The 25,841-nt window shown below is 32.0% G+C and overlaps 1 protein-coding gene across 3 annotated transcripts; it reads left to right on the top strand.

The window, feature by feature from the left end:
* The first annotated feature begins 856 nt into the window (after nt 1–856).
* On the top strand, nt 857–25,836 carry LOC148312268 (glucose dehydrogenase [FAD, quinone]-like). 3 transcript variants are annotated; one of them, XM_088277585.1, is made up of 5 exons: nt 857–907; nt 21,154–22,614; nt 22,862–23,064; nt 23,993–24,142; nt 25,125–25,836. In XM_088277585.1, exons 2-5 carry the CDS (start codon nt 21,309–21,311, stop codon nt 25,335–25,337), a joined length of 1,872 nt encoding a protein of 623 aa, XP_088133711.1. In that variant the 5' UTR covers nt 857–907; nt 21,154–21,308; the 3' UTR covers nt 25,338–25,836. The 3 variants fall into 3 exon arrangements, with proteins under 3 accessions (XP_088133711.1, XP_088133709.1, XP_088133710.1); XM_088277583.1 differs by lacking the exon at nt 857–907 and adding an exon at nt 2,144–2,472; XM_088277584.1 differs by lacking the exon at nt 857–907 and adding an exon at nt 16,716–16,823.
* The last annotated feature ends 5 nt before the right edge of the window (nt 25,837–25,841 follow it).

The following is a 25,841-nucleotide window of genomic DNA, read 5'->3' on the forward strand; positions in this document are numbered from 1 at the left end:
CTTTTCCCTATCCTAGTTAAGATTTACGTTTTTCCTATGAGCGCGTGATTTTAATTCAAATAAAATATATAATTTTCCTACTGACCGCATTATTTATTTCCTTTAATAACGTAATATTTTTTCCTACAAAACGCTTAATTGTATCGGATAGTGGTACAGTGGTTCGTGTCGCCGACTCTGAATCAAATTTTCTGGGTTCGAACCCACTCTAGCATAAAGACGATACCCATAAAAATGAATTATTTGTATATTTACATATAAATAATTTTGAAAGCTTTTAATTTCTCCCGGCTGTGATTCTTTTCTGATCAATCTGATATATATTCTGTGCAGTGGTGTGCATAGAGAATTAATTAGGGTAAGCAGTAAAGGTAGGTAGTAAGGTAAGCTGGTACTTCTTACTGGACTAGGCAGTAGAGGTAGATAGTAAGGTAAGTTAGGTACTACTTAGTAAGGTAGAGGTAGGTACTGGTTGCGCTTTTATGTCACGTGGGTAAGTTAGGATACGCATTACTTTTCTGCCTATATGGAATGCACGCCCCTGACTCTGTACATTCAGGCATTGGGTATAATTATGATATCTGTAAAGCAGATAATAATACGAATTACCGTTAATTATCATTATTGAAATTTGCAAATTAAATCGAGCATTCATTCGAATATCATTTGTGATAACCGATCGACCTCTCATTTTCCTTTCCTTTATGGGTTTATATCATAAATTTTGCCATTATTTTGCCATCAATGATTGGTTATGGATAACATACGAGTGAAAGAAAGAAATTGAGTATATTTTCGGAAACAGATTATATTACATATGTTACAATATTGTTACATTAATTATTGTTTATTACACAATGATACGAAGTATTGTGTTTATTGTGTGACGGTAATTTGGCAGAACGTGGTAAATAACGTTTTGAATATTTTAAAAATTTTAATATTTTTTTTATAAAAACCTTTAATGGGGCGAAACCAACATTTGTAAATAGAAATTTGAACTCCACTCAAAATATTGTCGGTAAAATTATTTGAATGAAAAATGAAGTCAAATATTAAAATACCCAATTTTCGGATGATGTACATATTTATGATTCAATTGAAAAGATCTTACAACTGTTACTTTATATATGTGTATATATATATATATATATATATATATATATATATATATATATATATATATATATATATATATATATATATATCCTATATAAATATATATATATTAATAGAAATATAAATATTTCAAGAAAACCTCTGGAGATAATAGTATCAAATTCACTGAATGATAATTTTTACAACTTAAAATTATTTTATTGATGTTTATAACTGCTTAGCTTCAAATCAATATTGACAGGTTAAATGAAGTGTCAATATCTGGGATCCTTACTCTATATAGAAATTGTATATATAAATTATAAAAGTTATATAAAATAAATTGCTGTAAATAAAATTTGTTTTTGTGAAAACACATACCTCTTTTTGAGAAAACACATACCTCTTTTGTCAAGAGAATTTTGATTATTGTGAAATAAAGTTGTACAACCTGCTTCCATTATCCATAGTCATGAAAAATAGAAACTAAATATAAAATAGTTATTCATAATGGATCATGAAAGTGGGTAGATCTGAAATAGATCGTATCATTCGGCCATATTGTATTTGATTGCATAAACAATTTTATATCATTATATTTTTATTAATAATTATTTTAAATGTGCCCTCGGCACGAAAAAACTCAGTAAGGGCACATGATTATAATTTGTAATTATGCATATGATCAGAGGTTATTTTAAAACCAAAAAGGTCCCGGAACTCACGTCATGTCAAGCTTTTTACTAAAACAAATTATATTCTAATTTCATTCAAATAAAATTTATAGCCACTCTTTGTATCGTGTTAACGAATTATATAAATATAGATTGTAATTAATTGTTTCGTCTAATTGATATTGAGAATTAAAAATAATAAAAAAATTCCGTGAAAAAAAGGAGCCGGAACGCCGTTCCTACTCGTAACATGGAAAAAAGCCCTGCATATGATTTAATAAATAAATGGCGGTTGCGTTCCTTTGGCAGAATATACATTAAACGTTTGAGTGTGCCTGAATACGGATGGTGCACGTAATACCTAACGATAGTATTCATTCGCTTGATCCATGAAATCCATATTAAAATGGTGACCGAGCCTCCATCGTGTTCAGTTTCAGTCTAGCTACATTGTTAAGAAGGTGCAGTCAAATGACATCCCGCCAAAACTTGGCGCCCTTTGTGATTAACCATAGATAAAAGTTTTCTGTTTTATATTCTATTATTTAAATTTTGTGGATTTCATTAGGTATTGTAAAAAGGCTAAAATATATTATAATTCAAGTACCTGTATCTACTTTATTGACACTATAAATAAACAAAAACCGTTGTTTAAAAAAAATCTTTTTGTGGGTGTTATAACAAAAAATCATCCAAGGAGGTAGGTACATTTTTTTTAATTATAAGAAATGCGTCATTTATTTTTATATTTACAGTTAATTAGTATTAATATTAATTGTCTTAATTCGTCTCAAATAATGTTATTACAATATCGAAGTACATAATTAAAATGCAATTTTCATTTATCCCAATTATTATCACAAACGTTTATTTAGTAATTAAGTTAAAATCAAAAAGAAAGTAAATGTATTTTTTTAATTAATGTGTGTGTGTCTTCGATGTATTTTCTATAATCAAAAAAGATTGAATAAAAAAGAAATACAGAATTATATCAATGATCGCAATTTCTACATTTTTTTCGCCTGTTCGATAAAGTAAGAAACTCGACCTCAAAATAATACAATTATAATAATAATAAGGTAAATAATATTTGAATTGAATATTTTTTTAAAGATATTTAGATGAGGATATAGAATACGCCCTGTGAATTCCCAGACCATCTAAATAACTTTGTCGTCTCTATTAAGATATCAAAAATACTCAAAAAAGTACACGTTGTGATGATGGTGTAAAGAAGATAAAGGAAAGGAGTTGTGGAGGAAATAGTGTTTCGATAAACGGATTCACGAATAGACAGTACTGATTCTGAGGATTCTGGATCAAAAAATATTCATCTTTCAAGTAGTCAGACAATGTTGAAAAGATTTATAACTAAATAGTTAAAATAAAATAAAATAATTTCAAATACCATCGTGCCAACTCTTCATTTTACAATATTAAATAATATTAACTTGACCGTCTAAGGATTGCGAATCTCGACTTGACTAGACTGGACTCGACATAACTGTACTTAACTTAACTTTGACTAGACCAGACTTGACTTAACTTGACTTATCTTACATATTTGACTTGGCTTGACTAGACCAGACATAACTTGATTGGACTTGGCTTGACCTGACTTGGGTTGAAAAACTTATGTTTAGTCAGCCTTGCTCTGTTTCCATTTTCAACTAAATTCACACGTAAATATTATAGTATTAAGACAGGTGGATTCCTTGTGACCATGGCGTTATAAAATTTGAATTTCATAGTTTAACGTGAGACACAAATCGTGGATTTGAATTTGAAGCCGTGAAATAAAAATAGCATTTTACAACGGATGAAACCTTATTTCCGAATGAAAAATATCACTTTTTTTATTTCTTTGCCAATTGCGAATGCAAACGGCATTGAGTATTGTTTTGCGTTCCATTTTGTGGTTTATTATGTTACACATGATGTGTGTAAATATTTCTGATTCCTGATCACCAAAAGATATAATAGCATTCTTCTTCATTGAACAAAAACAGATTTGTGGTTATCGAAAACCTGCAAAAAGAGGACAAAGGATGAACGCAGTTCTCCGTTGCGCAAATTAACTATTGGAAATTTAATAATAATAATAAAAAATAAATATACTACAATACATACTATCCTTATAATTCATCATTCTCTTTGTGTAATACCACTTAAAATGAAAGACTGTTATATTACCATACCACAAAGTTAACAATGCTTTTAATATACAAAATAAAAAATAAATATGAATAAAAAAGAACATCAGATTTAATGTTGTCTACATATAAAGGTTTTTTAAATAAAATTTTTAATTCAATCATTTATTCAATAAGTCGGTGACATACTAAATTTTATACACATGTTTACAGAAAATTATAACCATTAAAACTAGTTTAAAATAGATTTTACTCACGTCAATTCGTGCTCCAAATGCAACGTACTATGAAATATTTTAACTGCACCATTAAATAAATACTTGATTCAGTAGTTTTTAAATATAAAGGAAAATCATAAATTGCAAACGATTATTTTGTAGTACTTTGACTAGCTTTTTTGGCTTAATTTATTTGCAGATAATAAATAGGTAATAAACAAAATAATAATGATAAAAACACTTAAATTCCTCATTTACGATTCTGAGTTTTGTTTACATCGTGTTTATAAAATTTTGTTTTAAAAAATAACGTTACATTCAAATTATCAATTATATTTTAATTATTTTCAATTTGTCTGGGTGTATGCGATCTGTTTTGACATTAACGTTTCCTATCCTTACTATCCTACCTGCAGACAAGCCTCTAAAATGGCTTTGCGGGTTATTACTTTAAAAAATGTTTAAGCGTACCTTTAATAGTATTTACCTATTAAGTGGTCAGGTCAGGAGTCAACAGATATGTATGTATATAAATATATTAATTAAAAAAGTAAAACGTTGATACAAATGTGTGACTAAATTTATGAACATGAGAATTTATAACTTACTATGTAAAACTGTTACAGTTCAATTTTTTTACGAGAGTATCCGTTTAGTATATTTTGGTGCTAAATTAATAAAAGAATGATACCTAAAATAATTTTTTAAAAATTATTATAAATATATATGTATATATATGTATATATATATATATATATATATATATATATATATATATATATATATATATATATATATTATATATATATATATATATATATATATATATATATATATATATATATATATTTTTTTATTTTTTATTTTTTTTTTAAACACGCTGTAAACACAACTCAGAGTCGTAAATGACGAATTTAAGTGTTTTAATCATTATTATTATTTTGTTTATTACTTATTTATTATCTGCAAATAAACTAAGCCAAAAAAAGCTAGTCAAACTACTACAAAATAATGGTTTGCATCTGAATCACAAAATAAAACACTGTAATTTTATATCTACGAAGTTAAGTGTTTTTTTCATTATTATTATTTTGTTTTATGACTTATTTACTATCTGCAAATAAACTAAGCCAAAAAAAAGCTACTCAATCTACTATAAAATAATGGTTTGCATCTGAATCACAAAAGAAAACACTGTAATTTTGTATCTAAATGGGAAAATATTCTGCGTATAAAATTTTTAGTAGCACTGACTTATCGATATCGTAATGGCAATAATCGTGAGTAATTCATGACATTGGTTGGCGTGTGGATGCATTATGTAAAAAGCTTCTCTAATATTGAACTTGACACCTACGGTCATTATTAGTTTTCACTTGTATTTCCATGATATATCCATTAAAAACTATTAATTAGCATCTTTTCATGTTGACGTTCTCCGAAATACTCTTTCTGTATATTTTTTACAATCTTGAAAAGCCAACGTCATATACGTAAACGTTGATGTTAACATAATATACATATGCTTGAATGTTTTGTGCTTGATAAAAAAGAATTAATATGGTATTTTAACGTTTTAGTACCCCGGGGTTGCGTTCCACCAGACACCGGCGTATAAAAAAATCGACGTAAAATGAATACAAGTATAATGCTGTAGGTCTGATGATGTCGATATCGAAAAACTCTGTCACATGTCAAATAAAATAAATTTGAAAAAACTATGCATAATATGTTCACAATATTTCGGGTGTATTAAAATCCTTGTTCACAAATCTGGGTTTCTCCATTTTTTTACATTTTGTTACACTTATTTTATCATTTTGACATCTTAACATGGATGAAGAAGAATATGGAAGTCTGGGCATTTACAGGGCATATGATCTGTCTTAGTATGATTTATGATATATTATATGTATGAGTTACAAAAAATTATTGGAAAAAAGCTTTCTCAATCCAATCCAAGCTGTTGTGAACTCAATGATGAAACGTCATGAGATTGATGATATGTCTATGACAGTGATGGGATTCAATTTTTTCAAGAACTGGTTCGCCCTCTAGGTACTTCCCCCCCCTATAAAATTAGTTTTTACATTTATTCATTTATTTGTTTTTATAATGCACATAAACAGAACATTCACATTACAACTGAGAATGCTCCAGATGCTGAAGCGTATATCTATCACGATATTCTTTTTACCAAGTGAAATAACTTACCTGAATTTTTCTTCATCTTTCCAATTTTTTTTTCTTCGTGAGGTTCAAATAATTTTATAAAGTGGCGGACCAAGTAAACCGAGCGTGCTCCGATACATGATTTCAATCGGAATATTATGTGACAACAAAGGGTTAAGGACCGGTTCGGCGAACTCTAAAAAAAATATGCGCCGGTTCTAGCGAACCGGTGCGAACCGGCTGAATCCCACCACTGATGTATGAGTTCCAAAAATTTGAGTCGTGTGGTTTCAATCATGAGTAGAATGGTGAATACCACACGTGTATAAAGTGATAACTTTACATACATCCTATGACAGGCCATAAGCCTAGATAATACCCAGACCCTTTTCTTCTTCATCTAAGCTGAGATGCCAAAATATAAAGTATAGTGTAGTTGTTTATTAATAAAGAAATCTGAATGTCATTAATTTTAACTTTAAAATGTGTCAATCAAGATTAAGTAATAGATCAGCGAAATTATCAAAGGTGTGTTGCAAATTAACTTGTATACTATAAGCCTACTCTCAGAGATTAACCAAATAAAGCCTTGGAATGAACCAACCGCCAGAGAAATTATAAACATAACCTCTAAATTGCGAAGGTTGAAGTTTTAAATGCCTCGCACTTCCTCGAATACGCGAAATTGAATAATGATTATTTTTTCATGCAAGTCATTTATTTGCATATTAATCCGGAGAATACTTCTTGCAAAGTATCTTTAGATGTGTAGTAATTTATTTTTTATTGCGTAAAAAATGCAGCGCGGCTAATTTAAGGTCGAATGCCTTTCCGCTTTAATAGCTGCGACTTGAAAAGTGCCTACTTACGATTACTCAATATGTTGTGAACATTTTATAGCAAGGTGTTCTTAGTACCTAAATAATGTAATAGGAGTGCACAGTATTTGCAATATACCGTTTTAATTACCTTACGTCTAAGTGACTCTGAAATCTAGCTACGGCTTATGACACACCGCTTATCATGGCCCTACTTCGACTTTTACCATCACGCCGCTTCTCCGCAGGGTAGTTAGACAGAGGTAGACAGTAGGTAGACAGAATTGAACGCCAGAGCAATTGTGTTATTTTCACAAAACTAGACTTTTTTTCCGCGGCACACAAACTAATCACCACGGTACGCCAGTGTGCCGCGGCACACACATTGCGAAACAATGTGCTAAGGTATACTCGTATACAAATATGACTTTAGTTTTATAATTTGGCTTGTGAGATAAGATATAAATATACTCAACATATGTACTAGATATATACTAACTTACCCAACACTTGTATATTCATATATACTTAAAAGTATATTCTTATTATTCTTTAAAAGTATATACATACTTAAAAGTACATTCATATTAGTACTACATATACCGTCAGTGTTTTTACCTGCCCACGTGTTTTATTCTTAAGACTAGCAAGTGCGTTAGTCGTGAAGTTGTCAAGCCTGCGCGGCGTGCTGTCATAGTCTGTGCGCGGGATATGTACTTTCTAAGTTTTCAGACAAGATTTTCGTTTTTTTTTTAATTTATAAAATCCAAAAAAAACGTCCAATTTGTTTTGTAAAACGTGGAATTAGAAGTGAAAAACCTGTATCACTACAAATCTATCGGGTTCACCGCTTGACGCTGCATTGATGTCTTTTTCCTTAACCTCGCTGATAATGGTATATAATTTCAATAGTTTAAAGAAAATTAAATTAATATATATATATATATATATATATATATATATATATATATATATATATATATATATATATATATATATATATATATATATATATATATATATATATATATATATATATATATATATATATATATATATATATATATATATATATATATATATATATATATATATATATATATATATATATATATATATATATATATATATATATATATATATATATATATATATATATATACCACAAGATAAAATTAACAACAAATGCCCTGAATATCATTTATTAAGATGTAAAATCTAAAAATAAACATTAAACTAAAAATAGAACAAAACCAATGGCACTATTTTTGTTCTATTTTTAGTTTTTCTTCTGCCGAAATAACAATAAACAAGTTTGGTGCACCATAGCATCTCAATTAATAATGTGTTTTATATGTTAATGCCAGCCTTATATTTGTAAAGAAAATAAGTACATGGCCAAATAATCGAAGTTAAAAGATCAGGCTCCAGACAGCTCAATGTCAGGAAAATAATTCACATTATAAAATTTTATCTTCTGGAATCTATCTTCTGCATTTAACATTTTAATATCCTTCCACCATCTGATATTTAATCAATATGATATAAGCAATTAAAATACTGACATTTTTCTAAAGTAAAGCAAAAATTAAAATAATAATACATTCAGTTTTATTTTGTTGTTTTTTATTATTTACAACATATTGAGTGTGTCCAAATACTTGTTCACAAAATCTGGATTATCTCCAATTACAGGAGTTATTTTCTATTGGTTTTTGACATCTCATCAAAGATGAAGAAGAATATGGAAGTCTGGGCATTTACGGGGCTGACGACTGTCATAGCCTGATTTAAGTGATCACTTTACACATTTGGAACATTAACCAATTCTACCCATTATTGACAACCACACTACTCTAATTCTTGGAAGTTCTATATATGTGAACCAATTTCGAAACATTATTCTTGAATCACTAGAACTTAACTAGAGACATCTTTCATACGGCGTCAGCCCCGTAAATGCCTAGACTTCCATATTCTTCTTCATCTTTGATGAGATGTCAAAAAATAAGTTTTGTATTATTTTGATCGAGATGATCAACTGTCTCCACGAAGGAAGGGGGGTAAAAATAAATATTATTGATTTTACACTCTAATATAACTACTACTACTACTACTACTACCATCACGCCGTTTCCCCGCAGGGGTAGGCAGAGAGGATGGAACGCCACACTCTTCTGTCCTGACATACACTCCTAGCCTCCTTCACATCCATACATCTAGTCATACATGCCCTCCGATTACGCAGACTTTTGACACCGCCAGATTTTAGGTTCTGATTGATCTGATCGTGCCAAGTCTTTTTCGGTCGTCCACGTTCTGTTTTCCCTCTCACATTCGCCACATATATTTTCTTAGTCATTCTCTCGCTATCCATTCGCTCCACATGTCCATACCACCGCAAAGAGCTCTTTCTAATCTTTTCAATTATTCCTCGTTCAGCCTTACATTCCTTTCTTATATCATCGTTTTTAATTCTGTCATACAATGATTTTCCACACATTCGTCTGAGGGAGCGCATTTCAACAGCATTCACTCTGCTTTCATCCTTCCTTTGCCAGTTCCATGTTTCGCTTCCATACATTAGTGTCGGTACTAGCACGCCGTTGTGAACCGCTAGCTTGGCTTCCATGGACATATTCTTATTCCCAATCACTCTGTTAAAAGCACCATTTATTCTATTCCCTGCATTCACTCTTCTCTCAATATCCTTATCCACTTTTCCATCCCTTGTGAACATGCTTCCTAGATATAAAAATTCTTGCACCTGTTCTAGGGATTCATTGTGTACGATAATCTTGCATTCTGTCAAATCTTTCTCTCTTTCAAACACCATGACCTTTGACTTACCTTCATTCATTGCCAGATCATTTTCCATACATACATCGTACATTCTTGACACTATTAGTTGCAAGTCCTCCGCGCTGCTCGCTAGCAGTACGGCGTCATCCGCATACAGCAAGCAACTAACAGTTATATTCATCATTTTCGCTCCGACTCCCATACTTTCAATCTCTTTCATACAATGGTCCATATAGAGATTAAACAACCATGGTGACATTACACATCCCTGCTTTACGCCTTTGGATATTGCAAACCATGATGTAATGTCCCCATTCACTCTTATACTAGCTGTGCTGCCCTCGTAGAGGGAAGCAACTGCTTGTATAAGTTTATTGTCTACTCCATATTTTTCCAGCACGCTCCATAATTTTATCCTATCAACCTTATCATACGCTTTCTGCAAATCCACGAAAGCACAGAAGAGTTTCTGATTTTTAGCCAAAAACTTTTCCGTCAGCATTCGTAGTGCAAAAATTTGATCTGTGCAACCTCTTCCACTCATAAAAGCACCTTGCACATCCCAAATCCGTTCTTTCGTCACCATTCTAACTTTTTCAATTATAATCTTACTATAGAGTTTACCGACAGAGCTTAGCAGGCTTATCGCCCTATAATTCCCACACTCTGCGCGAGATCCCTTTCCCTTGAATAGAGGCATGATTACTGCCCGTCTCCAATCCAGAGGTGTGTATCCTTCCTCAAGACACAGGTTAAATAGTCTGTGAATCCATGTGAGGGTGGTCAGTCCACCACATTTTACAAACTCTATAGCAATATTATCATACCCTACAGCCTTACCGTTCCGCATTAATTTTAAGGCATTCGTTATTTCTGACATACTTATCTCACATACCATACCCTCACTCACCCTTGCCTCTATGGGTGTCTCGGTGGAGACATTGCCGTTACTTTCATAAATTTCCATAAAGTATTCTTTCCATCTTTCTTTCACTTCACTTTCATTCGTCAATATTTTACCATCATTTGATTTGATAACTTTCATACTTTCATACCTCTAATATAAACATTTATTTAATATCACCCTGGACTGGTACAAGATGCGCAGGGCCGATCACCTTGCCTTCGTGTAAGTAACGATCAAGAAAACACTGCTACAATACGATGCAGTGCCCTATGCACCATTGGGTGCGAATAAGAGTTAGAAGAAGACACTGGATTATTCACATTACGAATAATATAATAAAACAACAACTATATAGTTTTTTCCACTTTTATTTTATTTGACCAGTAATCAGGTTTCGTAATTACCGACATCATCAACTGGTGGTATGTTAGACAAAACCCTATTTTATACACACAACAAGGCAATTTATTAAATTTAGGTGGTGTTTTATAATAATAATTACATATAAGTTATGGTTAAGTGTAATGTTATGTAATTTTATTATGGAGATGGATTTTTGTATGTAAATTTGAATAAAATATGGGTGATATGCATATATTAAAAAACATCTCCCCTAAAAATTATGTAAACAAATTCAGAATGAATCTCATCTATGTTCAATTGGAGAAAGCTATATATACTTCATACATTTCTCAGCTGATAGTGCCACTATCAGCCATTATTCCAAATTTATGAGATAAGAACTACCACGTGAAAGGAATGCATTAGCATTGCATATATGCAATCTTCAAAAATTAATGCAAATATGTGTTCAATAATGGGCAGAATGGTGAACGTTACAAGCGTTACAAGCGTACAAAGTATTAACTTAAGCCAGCCATATTAATATAATTTATGTATTAAATGTTTAATCAAACTCTGATTTTTCGAGTAGTATTTTATTTTATGTATTAATTTTAAATCAAACACAGATTTTTTGAGTCTACTAAGTTGTATTTTATTAACAAAAAACACATAAAAAATTATATTGTGACAATTGTTTCGCCTTGTTAGGGCATTATCAAACGAATGTGAAGATCAAATGGACTACGGTCCTTATGTAGCTATACAATTCTATGTGACAGTTTTAACATGTGCAGTAATAATTTATGGGAGACAACAGTCGCTAATGGGGATGTAGGTATGTACCCTTATATTTGTTTTCTGGGAAGGGAAGAATTTATTGGCTATATTTTAGAGATTTTAATACAATTGTTGGTAATATTATTTTTAAGAATTTTTATATGTAGATGTAATTATTAGATTATCAATAACGCATCATGCAAGCGTTTACATAGAGAGAGATGATGTACAGTAATAGTCTATTTAAATACATTTAGCAATAGTGTTGAAAAAAGACATAAAAATCAATTTTGTGACAATAGTTTCGCCTAGTTATGGTTTTTATGTGTGTTTTCAACAATAAAATAGAATTAAGAAGACTAAAAAAATCAGTGTTTTTGGTAGTTAGTAAACTATATATTTTTAAATAAAATCGAAAATATATTTTTTAAATTTAAATTTCCCTTATTAAAGTGAAATTTAAATTTAAAAATATATATTTTCGTAGGCATAGGTTGCTCCGACGAAACCTCTGGAGGTAACGCAATTTATGAAACGTATTTATTACCTTGAAATGACATAACCTTGCAAAACCTTTTTTTTAATACAAACAAGTCAATACGCCGGGAAAGTTTGATATATCTGCAAAACACGATGACTGCGTAAACAGCATTTTTAACTGTTTATTTTTATCTTATTAAGACTTAAATAAACAAGATAAAACTGCATTGCTTGATGCACTCCCTATGCATATGCATATCAGATTAGATTTCAATATATTTGATTGTTCTATTTTTTAACTAGCTGTTGTCGAATGCGCGACGTAGTTTTATAATTACCTACCCATTGATGGTATGATCAGTCAGATTTTTTACAATACATATAAACAGGGTTTTTTTAAAACAAAAAGGTCCCGGAACTCACTTCATGTCAAGCTTTTTACTAAAAAAATTATTCATATACTATTTATCCCTTTGGACGCGTAAATCGACTAAAGTCGCCCGAATTTTTTTCTCCGTGGACGCGTTAATCTACTATAGTCCATGGCTTGTTTTATGTTTTTACCTTAGGCCATAGCTTGTAAAAGCCTAAGGTAAAAAAATAAAAGGAAATAAAAGGAATTTTACAAAATACTTTATTTTTTAATAGAAAATTTGCTTTTTTCAAATCAACTTTTATGTTTTTGCTTAACGCGTTCAAAATATTCATTACCGTACCGTATTTTATCATTTTGACGAAATATCTAAATATAGATTGTTATTACGTAAGCGCAAACATTGTTTCATCTAATTGATTTTTAAAAATATATCCGTGAAAAAAGCTGCAGGAACGCCGTTCTACCGCGTTACATAAAAAAAAGCCCTGCATACAAATATGAGAATAATACATTTGTTGCATACAAGGAATTAAGCATTCATAGTCGATATATTACATTCTTACCTCTTAAAAACTAAATTCACATATATTTTGAATGTTTTTGTTGATATTTGCGGCAGATTTATAAAATAAAACCAAATTTTGTTATTAGCCACTTTAATTTTTTAATCAGTTTCGACAAGCTCCGTCTTTTTTATATATTTTTTATTAACATAAATTGTATACATTTATATAAATAACAATTTTAAACACATTTAAAAAAAAATTGCAGAGACCCACCTTGTGTGTCTTGTCGGTGGAGTTCTTTTTGAATACATTTTTTTATTGTTTTTACCCATTTTAACCTAATATACACACAATAAAGAGAGAAAAATTTAGAATGTAAGCATTTTACAATTTTCATAAAATTAACTCTTGATCATTTACCCATTCATTTATTTTGCTTTTGTTCCATATTTTATTTCGACCTCTAACATCCGTCGGCAACAAATTAAAAATGTTCGGAACGATATATTGCAGTGTTCGACTCCCATATTTATTGTTAATTCTTGGGACTATCAAACCTTCGTTGTGTGTAAATCGTGCATCATGGTTGTGCACTAAAAGATTTCGATATTTTTGTCTACGACATGTCATCTTCAGGGATGGACATTTACTAATTAATATAGTAAATGTCCATCCTTAAAGATGACCAGGTGCTTGACGAAACCGGTTGGAAAAAAGTACCAAAAAGTAGATAAAAACATTTATTTTAGGTACTCTTTTCCAACCGGTTTCGATAAGAACCCTCTGTTCTTCAAGGATGGACATGTACTGATATAGTACATATCCATCCATCCCTAAAGATGACATGTGATGTGGTTAAAAACAAAATATAAATTTTATTTTTTAAAGTAAATCCGCCTCCGTAGTGCAAATGTCTGCACGCTCGGCTAGCGTTCTGGAGGTCCCGGGTTAGATTCCAAGGGGGAGAGTCAAATAAATACAAGTGATTTTTTCACTCTAATATTTATAAAAATAAATATTATCCTGGAAGCGGAGGGCTGATCACCTTTCCTTCATGTGTTAACAACGATCAAGATAACACTGCGTTTATATGATGCAGTGCCCTATGCACCATTAGGATGTAGATAAGGGTTTGAAGAAGAAATTTACCCAATTTTCCATTTCAGTGTGAATGGAGGCGATGGTCTAAATTCGTTTCGAAATAAAAGATTAGGTCATACAATTTCCATGTAAACGAGACGTCTGGCATTTTCAAAGAGATTTATTAGTTATCTATTACGTAAATTACATACATTCATCCTCGTACATACTCGCATATGTTAGGTGGGCACGTGACATTGAATTGGTGAGATTCGTAAGGCTAAAGGTGTGATCCGAATGACAATAGATATTTAGTATAATTTTATAGTCAGACATGAGAATACATAGAGTGAATGGGATGTATGTAATAAACATAATATTACACGTGCGAGATGCAAACCATAGCGCCAAACAGGATGCGGATTTGGAGTTTAAATTAGTTACCATTTTTTTACACCTTACTTAAGACGACACTTCCAAACTGGATGATTCTGTGAGCGATCGGCTGCGCGAGAAGCCAAACTTGTTTCTGGGCACAATTTTTTTTTTCAGATAATTTTTTATATTTATATTATTTACAAAAATATTTCAATTTCATACTATTTCTGTAAGCCCAAGCGGCTCATTATAAGATATAGGTATCAAACTGTGGTGGAGTGGGTTCGAACCCAGAAACTCTTACTCAAGAGTCCGCGACACTAGCCACGGGACCACAACCCGACACCGTTTAATAATTTATTTATTTTTTGCAAATGTATTGAAAAATATTTTTATCATTTAACTGCTCATTATTCAACAACTCATTTATTTTCAATACGAAAAGAGAGTTAAAAAAAAGAGCAGTACTTATATAGAATATGTACAATAATAATAATAATAAATTTGCATAGTTTACAATATATAGCGCCATTTTCGTAAAATACTACCTCAAGGGCGCTTAACTGTGAATGAATTGGGGAAAATATTATGGTGGAAATGATTTAGCAAACAAATGTGTTTTTAGTTTATTTCTAAAGATCATGTCACTCTCACTATTTGTAACCACTGTATAGAATTTATAGATCCCGGCACCTTTAATCACAAATAATAAAAAAATCTAAAAATTCAAAATCAATTGGACGAAACAATGTTTGCGCTAACGTTATTAAAATCTATATTTATGTAATTTATCATTTATGGTAATGTAATGAATATTTAAATATTTGATTTTAGTTTTTTTGTAAAAAGCTTGATATGAAATTTCCGGGACCTTTTTTGTTTAAAAAGAGCATTGTTTCCACTTTGTGAAATACCACTATTTCTTAAAATCATTTGGTATTGGAAAACGAAGCGGAATGCATTGAAACACGTGTCACAATAGATTATAAGCAAGTAAGAAAATTATATTTACCAAGTAAGAAAATAAATTTGAAATGGATTGATATTGCTATAAAAGTGACTCCCGAATTAATTCATGAAAATAATCTTAAAAAGAAAATAATTGTTTTTTACCACTTGAGTTATGTATATTTTATTTTAACGACTAGTTTCGGAAGCCATGCTTCCATCTTCAGGTCTAAATATATACTGTAAAACTATGATATAATCTTAATTAAATCCTGAAAATTTTATATATTTTGTTAGCCCGCTTTCATATGCGTCCAGGCCGCGGCTTGGACAGACCTGGTCTAGAGTTGGAGTGCAGTTGCAAGTAGGCAGGGTCTAGCAGGGTCAATGTCCACGGGTGATGGCGTAACTAACCACTCTAAGTAGCCACAAGCGACCGGCGGATGTTTATCTCGCGACTTAATGATTGCCATATCACAGTACAACACGCTCGCGTTATAATTTCTGGGGAAAAGAGCTTTAGAATTTTTAGTAATTATTCATCACCATATATGTATATATGTATATATTTTTACTTATTTTGACTCGTTGTCATTCACTAATATTTATTTGTACAATATAAAATACGTCTATCTTTGTGCGTGATGTATTTAACGAGGTATGCATTGAAAAATCAACAAACATTTTACAACAATAACAAAATACAACATAAGCTTTCCACATAATCATTTTAAAATTAACAAAATAGGTGTTAATCAAATTGGTTTTTAAAAAATCCGTGTTAAGTGACGCGTTAGAGCAGGTTTGGTTGAATTCTTATTTTGACATTGGGCCCAGTGTCCCTAGCAAATTTAAAAATTCTTAAACTCTAGCAGAAATCTGAAAAATTCTAGTAAATTTTGCCAATAAAATCTTCCATCCAATCAAGTGACTTTAACGCGAGTCAGCTATACTCCTCTTGTAACAAGCGCACCGCGCTCGACCAGCGTGCAGTGCAGTTTTACGAAATAACCACGAAGTGCATCCGTAACCTACATATGTGTGCATGTATGTTATTATGCGTATGTACCTACGTATGTTGTTGCGGTATTGTGAGTACTTGTAAAATTAAATTTTTGCCTTTTTGAGGTCAAGGTGTCGATAACACTTTTTTGCATTATATACAAAGATTTATCGCGTTGTTTTATTGCATTAGTGTGTGTGTATTTTTGTATTATTAAATATTTTTACAACCAACCGTCAATTAAACAGAGGCTCCATAGAAGAAACAATTTAAAGTGCAATTTTTTTAAGAGAAATATTTGTATTTTTATTATTTCCACAAATATTTCAATTTCACACAATTATGAAATTATTAATACAACATACAAATTACAAAATATATACAAAAATATAAAATCAAGCTAGTCATCATCTAAGTCTAAAATACGATATTTGTGATTGGGTATTATTGAAAATATTCCTAATTAATGAAAACCAGTAAGAACTTTATGACGTAATATATAAAGTAGGCAGGAGCTATAAATTTTTATTATTTCCTTTCAAATTTTATTACCCTTTTTTATTATGTGATACTTATCGGAATTTTAAGCTCAATTTAAGCTGATTAAATATTAAACTCTGCAACCGTTGGGATGGGACTCCATTCTAACTTTAATTTATTATTAGATTAAAACCAATATTTTTAGCTTTTCCACTTTTTTTATTTGACCAGCGACCGGGTTATCAACTCCTGCCTTCTTTTAAATATAACATAACAATTTGTATAGCCTCTCACCAGTCTGATGATGTCGGTAACGACGAAACCCGGTCGCTGGTCAAAAAAAAAGTGGAAAAGCTAAAAATATTGGTTTTAATCTAATAATAAATTAAAAATGCAATTCCATCACGAAGTGTCAGTGGATAATATAAATCCATTCTAACTTTTTTTTAAAGTTTATTTTTTTTTTAGTTTTAAAACCCATTTGTTACTGGGGAATGTTGCTTATTACATAAGGTTCATATATAATATGAATTTATGTTGTCATACTGATTTTTCAAGGGGGGCCAAGATCTCAATCTGGCTAGCGGTCGCTTCTCTCATGGGACAATTGTCCACGAGATGCTGCACGCTCTTGGACATTATCACATGCAGAGCACACACAACAGGGATGACTATGTCGCGATTGTTTGGGACAAGATTCAACCTGGTAACGACATATTAAAAACTGATACAGTACCCAATGTGTATCTAGTGGACGAGATGATAAGATATATAATATAGGGTCTACTTACGATCTAATGTTGAGGAATATTTCCACATATTGGAAGAATACAGCCTATATTTTTATATGATTTAATTCATGTACACCGAATACATGTTCATGTCATTTAATTATTATTACTGTTATTTTTTTGTTATCTCTATCTTCTCTTGTATACTTTCTTTATTGTTATTACAATACATTTTGTTTATTAGAGCTAAAATCACTCGTAAACGTGTGGAGGCTGTAAAAAAGCGCGAAGAATTTGTTCAATCGTATTTACCTGGAAATTTATCCCCATGTTAAAAAAGTTTTTTTCCCCTCTCATTTTTCTTAATACTGGATAATATCTGAAAATAAACGGCACATGATTCAATAACTATAATTTTATTTATTGTATAATTGTACGTTAGTTTTACGGCTTCTATTATAAATATCGATCAATCATTTCGTCAAAATTGATTTTTAACAAGTATCCTTCATTTTACAAGGCGCATAAACTTAATTTAATTAAATTTAAACAGCGTCAATTATTTTCTCGAGCAGTAATAATAATAGACGAGTAATGGTTTTTGCTATGGTCTAAAAATATTAATAAAAATCGGTCATCATATATCATTTTAAATCACAAGGATATCCATAATGCCCCAATTCAAAAATTTGTAATAATGAAATATCCATGAAATGTAATTGAGGTACAATTGATCTAAATTAACCGACAGAGGTGAGACTTTGATAATTACATTTTTATAAATGATATCGCTCACTCCTTTCAAGAGCGTCATAAATCAAAAAACTGTATTTTTCAGGAGAACGTTTTTAAAGTTTATAAATATAACACAATGCATTAAAAATAAATATGAAGCCACTTTTTAAACTTTCTACTGTGCAACAGATCTTTTTAGGTAAAACCTGAAGGTTTTTTCTCCATTTGAAAAATATTTAGTTTATTTAAAAAAAATATTAAACGATACCTTTTCTTCAAAATGCAAAAACAACATTTTCTGCCCTGTAGCGGGTAAATATTAAATTTAACAATATGGCTCTTTTGCTGGGATATAGTACATTTTCTGGGCATTCCGAAAACATGCACAACTGAAAATTGTCGATTTTTGATTTATGACGTTATTGAAAGGAGTGAGCGATATGAGTAAATTATCATATGTATTTGCTGTCATCGTTGTGGTGTATTTTAGGTCAATAAATATTAATGCTAATACATCATTTCCTCTTTTATAATATTTTTCTTTTTATCATTAAATTTATTAAATAAAATGGGAAATCGTTTCGCTGATGGATTGGCATTGGCGATAATTCGTAATAATTTAATGTCATATTCTACATAGGGCCAGCTTTTAGGCACTCCTTTATGGTGCATAGGGCACTGTGTCAAATTCACGCAATATTTATTCGATTGTTTATTATATGAAGGTAAGATGATCAGTTTCGGACCCTGGACTGGTACCTGCGCTTCAGGTACCAGTCCAGGGTAATAATGAATAAATATAAGATTCAAAAATACATATTTATTAAAATAAACAGGGTTCAAATCCCCCACCCCCTGGGAATCGAGCAAATAACTATAATAATAAATTTGGATAGTTTATATAGCGCTATTTCGACCACTCCTAAAAATAAACTTATTATCCGTCCCACTTCTATAGGTACAGGATTTTCGCAAATTTTATTAATGCTTTAATAAAATAAATAATTACATATGGTTAATATTCATACTTGTAGATGGAAGCATCTGTAGCTGCCAAAAAACTAGACGTTATAAAATAAATGAATAAAAAATCTCAAGTGGTAAAAAAACGAGTTTTATGTTTAATTGAATCATGTCAAACCTAATAAAATTAAACAACTTTGTTGTAACCACTTTTTAATTATAAGTACACTTTAATCTACCGGTTTCGACAAGAACCTGGTCATCATCATCAGGGTTTATTAAATTCTAAAACATTACAAACATTTAAAAATTTGTTTTATTTTACAAAGTTTTTAAAATGTGCCACAAAGTATCTGCGAAAAACATTCAAGAAATAAATCATGTCAAACTGTAAATGAAACCCCAAAAGAATAAATAACATAAAAAATAACAACGTCAATTATCATTAATATTTTAAAAATTGATTTTTCAAGTATAATTCTCAAATTATCTCTTCAAATTTGTATAAATTTAAACAGATACTATCATTTTCCGTCAGTTATTGAGGGTAGGTACTTCATATTTAATGGTAGAGTAAGTACCTACACAATAACACCAAATTAACGTGATCATCGGGTAAACGTCGGCGTCGCGCGTCTCTTCACGACCTTCTGAAAACAATGATTATATACATAAATATTTCCCTGGCGTATATAATATGCATGTATTGTGCTATAAATGTGGGACCAAAAGTTCCAAGCCTGAGGAAATAAATTTCATATATCAAATATATTCTTCTTCTTCAAACCCTTATCCGCACCCCAATGGTGCAAAGGGCACTGCATCCTATAAACGCAGTGTTATCTTGATCGTTAACACATGAAGGAAAGGTGATCAGCCCTCCGCTTCAGGTACCAATCCAGGGTAATATTGAATAAATATTAGAGGAAAAAATCACTTGTATGTATTTGACCCCCCCCCCCTGGGAATCGAATCCGGGACCTCCAGTACGGTAGCCCAGCGTGCTGACCATTACACTACGGAGGCGGACATATACGCAACTCTAAATTACTAAACTATTCTACGAGTGACGTTGTTACTAAACATTCGTTAAAAATACGACATAGAAATAAAACGGGAATAAATACTTTAATTAAAAACTATAATTATTTTATGTAAATGTAACATTATTTGGGTGTATCACGTTTTAATGAAAAAAAAGTTACATTAGGAAGACATTGTAAAACGCGAACATTGTTTTTTTTTAAATGAAGTACCTCTGAAGTACATGTGTACTTCAGAGGTACAAAAATTGACCGAAGCGCCAATCAATTTTTACAAAAATTGTTACAAAAGGTATATAATTCAAGTACAGTTTTTTATTATCATTAATCTACCTTTCGCGAATTCAAACCCGTCACGCCAGAAACTTTTGGTCCTCACTTTGCACTGCTAAATGCATGTAGGTGTATTGTGCGTTGTAATTTTCATGCTGTAATCGTTAAATTGACCTTATTATTCTCGTTTCAGGGTGATGACTGAAGATAAGTTTTAAAAAAATACACGACCTTGATTAATGGCAGTGAAATTTTAAACATGGGAATGCTCCGCACATGCAAGGTTAAATCCAAACGTCAATGACTTATGTAGTACAGAAATCAATCAATCAGTTTAACAAATAGAAAATGAAGCTTGCTTTTATATTCCTGATATTATGCGCTCTAATTACGAAGCCGATACAATCGACCTTTTCCAATATTTACGATATGTTTAATACTGTATATCGATCGGCGACTAATAACCCACACGAAGGTTTGATAAGAGATACAAAGTTCTTCGATTACGAGTACGATTTCATCGTCGTGGGAGCTGGATCAGGTGGTTCTGTCGTTGCGAATAGACTTACAGAAGTCCGCGACTGGAAAGTTCTCCTATTAGAAGCGGGAGCTGATGAAACTTTCCTCTCCGATGTTCCCCTGACTGCTGCCCTTAACCAAGTCACAGCACTCAATTGGGGATACAGAACTGATCCAGTTCCTGGAGCTTGCTTGGGACTCAAGGACGGTGTCTGCAACTGGCCTAGAGGAAGAGTCCTAGGGGGAACGAGCGTCATTAATTTCCTAGTCTACACAAGAGGCAACAAACTAGATTACGACAATTGGGAAGCCCTCGGCAACAAAGGCTGGAGTTACAAAGATGTCCTACCGTACTTTACCAAGTCCGAAAACGTAGGAATTCCAGAGTTAAGGAACTCCAAATATCACGGAAACAATGGATACTTAAATGTAGAAAGATCTCCCTTCATCTCTGATCTACATAGGCCATTCTTACAAGCGGGCAGAGAGCTCGGATATAATATAACAGATCCAAATGGTGAGCAAAATCTCGGGTTTTCGAGAGTCCAAGCTACTATGAGGAAAGGTAGAAGATGCAGCGCTTCGAAAGCATTTTTAGAACCGATCAGAAATAGGAACAATCTTTTCATATCGAAAAGAAGTCGAGTGACGAAAATTTTGATAAATCCAAATACGAAACGCGCGTATGGCGTAGAGTTTATAAAAGATAGAAGAAAGTATATAGTCAGAGCAAGGAATGAAGTTATCTTGTCAGCTGGGAGTATAGGATCTCCTCATTTGCTCATGCTTTCTGGTGTTGGTCCCAGGAAAGACTTGGAGGCGTTTGGGATACCAGTTATCCAAGATTCTATGGTCGGGTACAATCTCCAAGACCACGTGTGTCTGTCAGGGTTGGTGTTTTTGGTGAACGACTCCGTCACTTTGAACGAGGTGAAGATGAGGGATCCGCGGGTGGTTTTTGATTACCTGGTCAACAGAAATGGGCCATTCACTCTGCCTGGCGGAGGGGAAGGTATTGCTTTCGTAAAAACTAAATATACGGCGCATCAGAAGGACGACTACCCTGACATCGAATTGGTATTGGGACTAGGCGGACTGCACGGAGATGCTTCCGGATCATTAAGAGAACTTTTGGGTAAGTACCAATCTTCTTCTTCTTCTAACCCTTATCCTATATTTCTAGGTGAAACGACTCATTTATGGCATCAAAACTGAAGAAAAACTTATCGTGGGCAAAAAACGTTAACTTTTAACTGTTAATGATGAAAATGAAAATGTGAAACAAAATTGTATCCCGATTTTACTATGAATTTACATTTAAAAGCTTTCAATATACCTGTCACTGCCAATCTAAATAAATACAATTTTGTATTTACGTACAGGTATAACGTCGGATTTCACGAATCGGCTCTACGCCGGCATCAAGGACCGGGAGGCGTTCGCTATTAACCCCATATTGCTGCGACCGCGGTCCCGTGGCCGCCTCACCCTGCGGTCTGCCAGCCCCCTGAGGTGGCCGCGCCTGCAGCCGAGCTACTTCTCCGACAGGCGGGACATGGACACCATGATCGAGGGTGCCAAGATGGTGAGATGGAACAAATATCACGTTTTTAAGAGTATCAAGTTTTAGTTTTTCATCTTATTTATGAGCTCTCTGACCTCCACTGCTGGATAAAGGTCTCACCCCCTTCTTTCCATTTCCTCCGGTTGGTTGCTGCTTGCAGCCAGTTTTTACCCCCCACAACGACAATATCGTCAGACCATCTCGGCTGTCCAAACTTAAAACACAGTAAGTGACATTTTTGTAGTACGTTTTTTTTTGCATTTTTGGGCTAAGTAAATCCACTGAGTCCAAAAATGCAAAAAAAAACGTACTACAAAAAAATTTCCCTTACTGTGTTTTGAGTTTGGACAGCCGATCTCTTTTGGGGTCTTCCGACACCTCTTTTGTTCTCCCAAGGTCTCCATTAAAAAAAATAGTCATTTTTTTATGAATGGTGAAAATACGTAAGTTTGACCGATTTCCTTTTGAAACTTTATAAAATAAAACTATGTAAAACTTTGTTTTTAACAAGTTTTATTTTTGGTACTTTTCTCTAACCGGTTTCGACAAGCACCTTGCCATCATTCAGAGATAGATACATAAACATAAAACTGTGAAATAAGAATTTAACTCAGAAGTTAGGTGAGCAGGTTGGGATAAAGTAGGTGGGTTATTTAAGTGAGAAGGAAGTCGTGGAGTTTTTATTACTATTAGTCATATTTTTCTATTCCTAGAAATAAAAGTAATAAAAACTTTAAGACTCCGTACCCTCTGCCTACTCACCTAACTTTTAAAACTTCACAGCTTTAAGTCTAGTACATATCCATCCCTGAAGATGACAAGGTGCTTGTCCAAACCAATTGGGGAAAAGTACCACAAAATAAAAGTGGTTTAAAACAAAGTTTTAGTTTTATTTTATAAAGTTTTGTAAAATGTGTTAAAAAAACAATCGAGAACAATTTCCTTTTAGGCTGTAGCAGTGACCCAAACGTCCGGCTTCCGGAAGTACAACACAACTCTCCACCAGCGCCACTATCCGGGCTGTGAGAATCTTCCCTTCCTGTCTGACGAGTACTGGGAGTGTGCCATAAGACAAACTACTTCGACATTGAGTCATATTGTAAGGAATTAATACAATGTTTGTCCCTGGAAATTTTCGTTTTCCTCATTCTTATTATACAAACCATTGAATTTTATAATTTAATAATCGGATTTTTTTTAAATTATTAACTACATTAACTACGTAAAAGTATGGAAGTAATAAAACTCGTATTCCTTCATCCTGAATACTTGCTTCTTACACATTCATGAACTCACTCCTTTCAAGAACGTCATAAATCAAAAAACTTGATTTTTCAGTAGAATGTTTTTAAAGTTTAAAAATATTATACAATGTATTGAAAATAAATATCAAGCCACTTATTAAACTTTTTACTGTGTAACAGATCTTTTTAGGTAAAGGTTGAGAATGTCGATGTGATGTCACAACTTATGACCATACGATAAATAAAGAAAGATATGATAAGTAAATAAATAATATCCATATGTTCGGCAACGAAATCGTGAATAAATTTAATTTGCACCTTTTATTTTTCTAAGTAGGCAATCAGCATAACATATTGCATAACAGATGTCTGCTATTGTGCCTGCATTAGGCGTTTTTGTATACTGCTTACTAACTTTATTCATACAAACTATCGACAGGAAAAAATTAATTTGCACCTTTTATTTTTTTAAATAGGCAATCAGCATAACATATTTTCTGCTATTGTGCCTGCGTTAGACGTATTTGTATGCTGCTTACTAACTTTGTTCATACAATCAACAGAAAAAAATAATTTGCACCTTTTTTTTCAAAATAGGCAATCAGCATAACATATTGTCTGCTATTGTGCCTGCGTTAGGCGTTTTTGCACACTGCTTACCAACTTTATTCATACAAACTATCGGCAGCAAAAATTTAATTTGCACCTTTTATTTTTCTAAGGTTACGTTTACACCCTTTTTACGTATTCCGTACTCAGCTCGTCAGTCCCACAAGCAAAAACAACATTATTCATTGTTCAATAGTATTATGCTGCAATAATTTTATTATTTTCCAGTCTGGTACTACAAAGATGGGTCCTATTGGGGATCCCACAGCTGTTGTTGACCCAACACTGAAGGTGATCGGAATATCTGGTCTTCGAGTTGTGGATGCATCCATCATGCCAGTTATACCGGCTGGCCATACAAACGCTGTGGTCTTCATGATAGGAGAAAAGGCTTCGGATCTCATCAAACAAGACTGGGGAGTACCAACGGAACCATTTTGACCAATAATATGGAGATAAGACTGATTTGATGGCGTCTATGAGGATTAAATAATAACGGGATATGCTGTACACTAAACAGCAAAGTATAATTCAGTGTGTTTATCAAAGTAACTAAAAATATTTGTATTTGCACTACCCCAGTTACAAGGAAAATAAAAATTGCTAGTTGAAATATTTCAATTGTTACTTAAGATTTCACAGCTAGGTACCCGATATTTTTTTTTACATGGTAATGTTTGTGTTATTTATAAGGCGCCTACTTATAAATATATTTTAAGAATGGAAACATGTGGACACCTTGGAAACTTATTTATTGGCGGGGGTGCTTTTTCTTATTTTTAAACAAAAACAAATGTAACCTTAAAAAAATTTACATACTTCCAATATATGAAAAATAAGTTTGTTCTAATTGTTGACTATTTACAGAGTGCAATCATTAGATATACAGATATTCAAATCTAGTCTTATTTTTTATGAATAAATCATTTTTAAAAGAAAACTGTC

The sequence above is a fragment of the Brachycentrus maculatus genome, unplaced genomic scaffold, assembly GCF_059751285.1.
Source record: "Brachycentrus maculatus isolate JH-2025_06_01 unplaced genomic scaffold, ASM5975128v1 h1tg000046l, whole genome shotgun sequence".
NCBI lineage: Eukaryota > Metazoa > Arthropoda > Insecta > Trichoptera > Brachycentridae > Brachycentrus > Brachycentrus maculatus.